At 68.7% G+C, this 1,321-nt stretch overlaps 1 protein-coding gene across 1 annotated transcript; it reads right to left on the reverse strand.

The window, feature by feature from the left end:
• Window positions 1-12: 12 nt before the first annotated feature.
• On the reverse strand, window positions 13-1,202 carry LOC123253907 (methyl-CpG-binding domain protein 6-like; the record flags this gene model as incomplete). The annotated part of the gene is made up of 5 exons (XM_044683001.1): window positions 1,139-1,202; window positions 809-945; window positions 578-680; window positions 299-461; window positions 13-174 (listed from the first exon to the last, which is right to left on the reverse strand). Coding segments are annotated over exons 2-5 (541 nt in total), but the record flags the coding sequence as incomplete, so codon positions are not given.
• Window positions 1,203-1,321: the final 119 nt, after the last annotated feature.

Raw genomic sequence — 1,321 nt, forward strand, 5'->3', positions numbered from 1 at the left:
CACCCCCCGGGCCTGATAAGGGGGGGAAGGGCTGGGGGGATGCAGAGAGTGGCTCGGGGGGGAGAGTACAGGGTCCCCCGTTTAGTGGGGCCATGGGAGGGGCTCGACAAGGGGGATGGGCAGTCGGGGGACCTGGGGACACAGTGTGGAACAGTTGGGGGCTTGCTCCCCCTCCTGCAACAGATCAGAAATAAGAGGGGTCAGAGCTAGGGAACCCCTCACCCCTCCGCACCCCACTCTCCCATCTCAGTGGCCCTGCTCCTCTGGGCCCACCCCCAGGGTCCGGGGCTTCTCTCACCGGGGGAGGGGTGTGAACAGGTGGTCTCCATGCTTCGGTATAGCGTTGCCATGGCGACAGCTTTCCGCCTGTGGTTGCACAGCTTGGTCATGTCCTCCTCGGCTGCCGGCCCCACCCCGGCCCCGCCCGGGGTCACCAGGGCCAGGGGGTCAAAGTTGAAGACCTAGATGGTGGTAGAGGGACGGACAGGCTGAGGAAGCAGAGATGGCGGGAGGCTGTCACGGCCCGCGGTCCCGCGGAGGCCCGCTCCTCAGCCCAGCGCCCCAGCCTCTCGCTAACCTTTGGGACATTGAGTGGACACTCCAGGCCGCACTTGCAGGTCCCGTCACTGAGGAGGTAGCTCCGGGTTTGCTCCAGGGAAGACAGCTCCGTGCCACTTGGGCTGGGGGGACAGGAGCCGGAGGGCTGCGTTAGAGGCGCCGACCCTGGCGCCTCAGATTCCCCGGGGCACAGGCGGAGGGGACGCGGGGGCAGGTGGGGGCGACGGCAAAGGCCCGGCGAGGTCCATACCTGACATAGAGCACGGCACCCTCCCGCACACAGCGCTGCCAGCCAATAGGGACAGGCGAGGCCCCAGGGCCCCCAGCTCTGTCTGCTTCGCTGCTCTCATTGCCCCCATTCATTGTGTGCGCTCAGCTCCCATCCGCCTGACAACACAGACACTCTGGTGGGCACTGGCAGAAGGGCAGGGAGGGACACAGGACAGGGCATGAGGAGGGAAGGCTCGGCCGGAGAGGGCAGACCCCGGTGGGGATCGCATGCCTACACGGGCCAGGGCACCCCCCGGGGCGCTCGGGGGCACATTCTGGAGGCGGAGGGAAGGTGCGCGGTGGCGGCTACCTGAACATCTCGGCCAACATGGTGGTGTCCAGTCCAAGCCGGGGCCTCCGGCTTAGCCCACACCTGCAACACAGGGCACGGCCCGGCTTGTCAGCGCGGGCTGACAGCGCCCGGCCCCGCCGCCTCCCCGCGCGCGCACCGCGTCCTCCCCATCTCCGGGGCAGCGGACGGGGAGGGCCCTGG

This window comes from Gracilinanus agilis, unplaced genomic scaffold (assembly GCF_016433145.1).
Source record: "Gracilinanus agilis isolate LMUSP501 unplaced genomic scaffold, AgileGrace unplaced_scaffold1021, whole genome shotgun sequence".
Taxonomy (NCBI): domain Eukaryota; kingdom Metazoa; phylum Chordata; class Mammalia; order Didelphimorphia; family Didelphidae; genus Gracilinanus; species Gracilinanus agilis.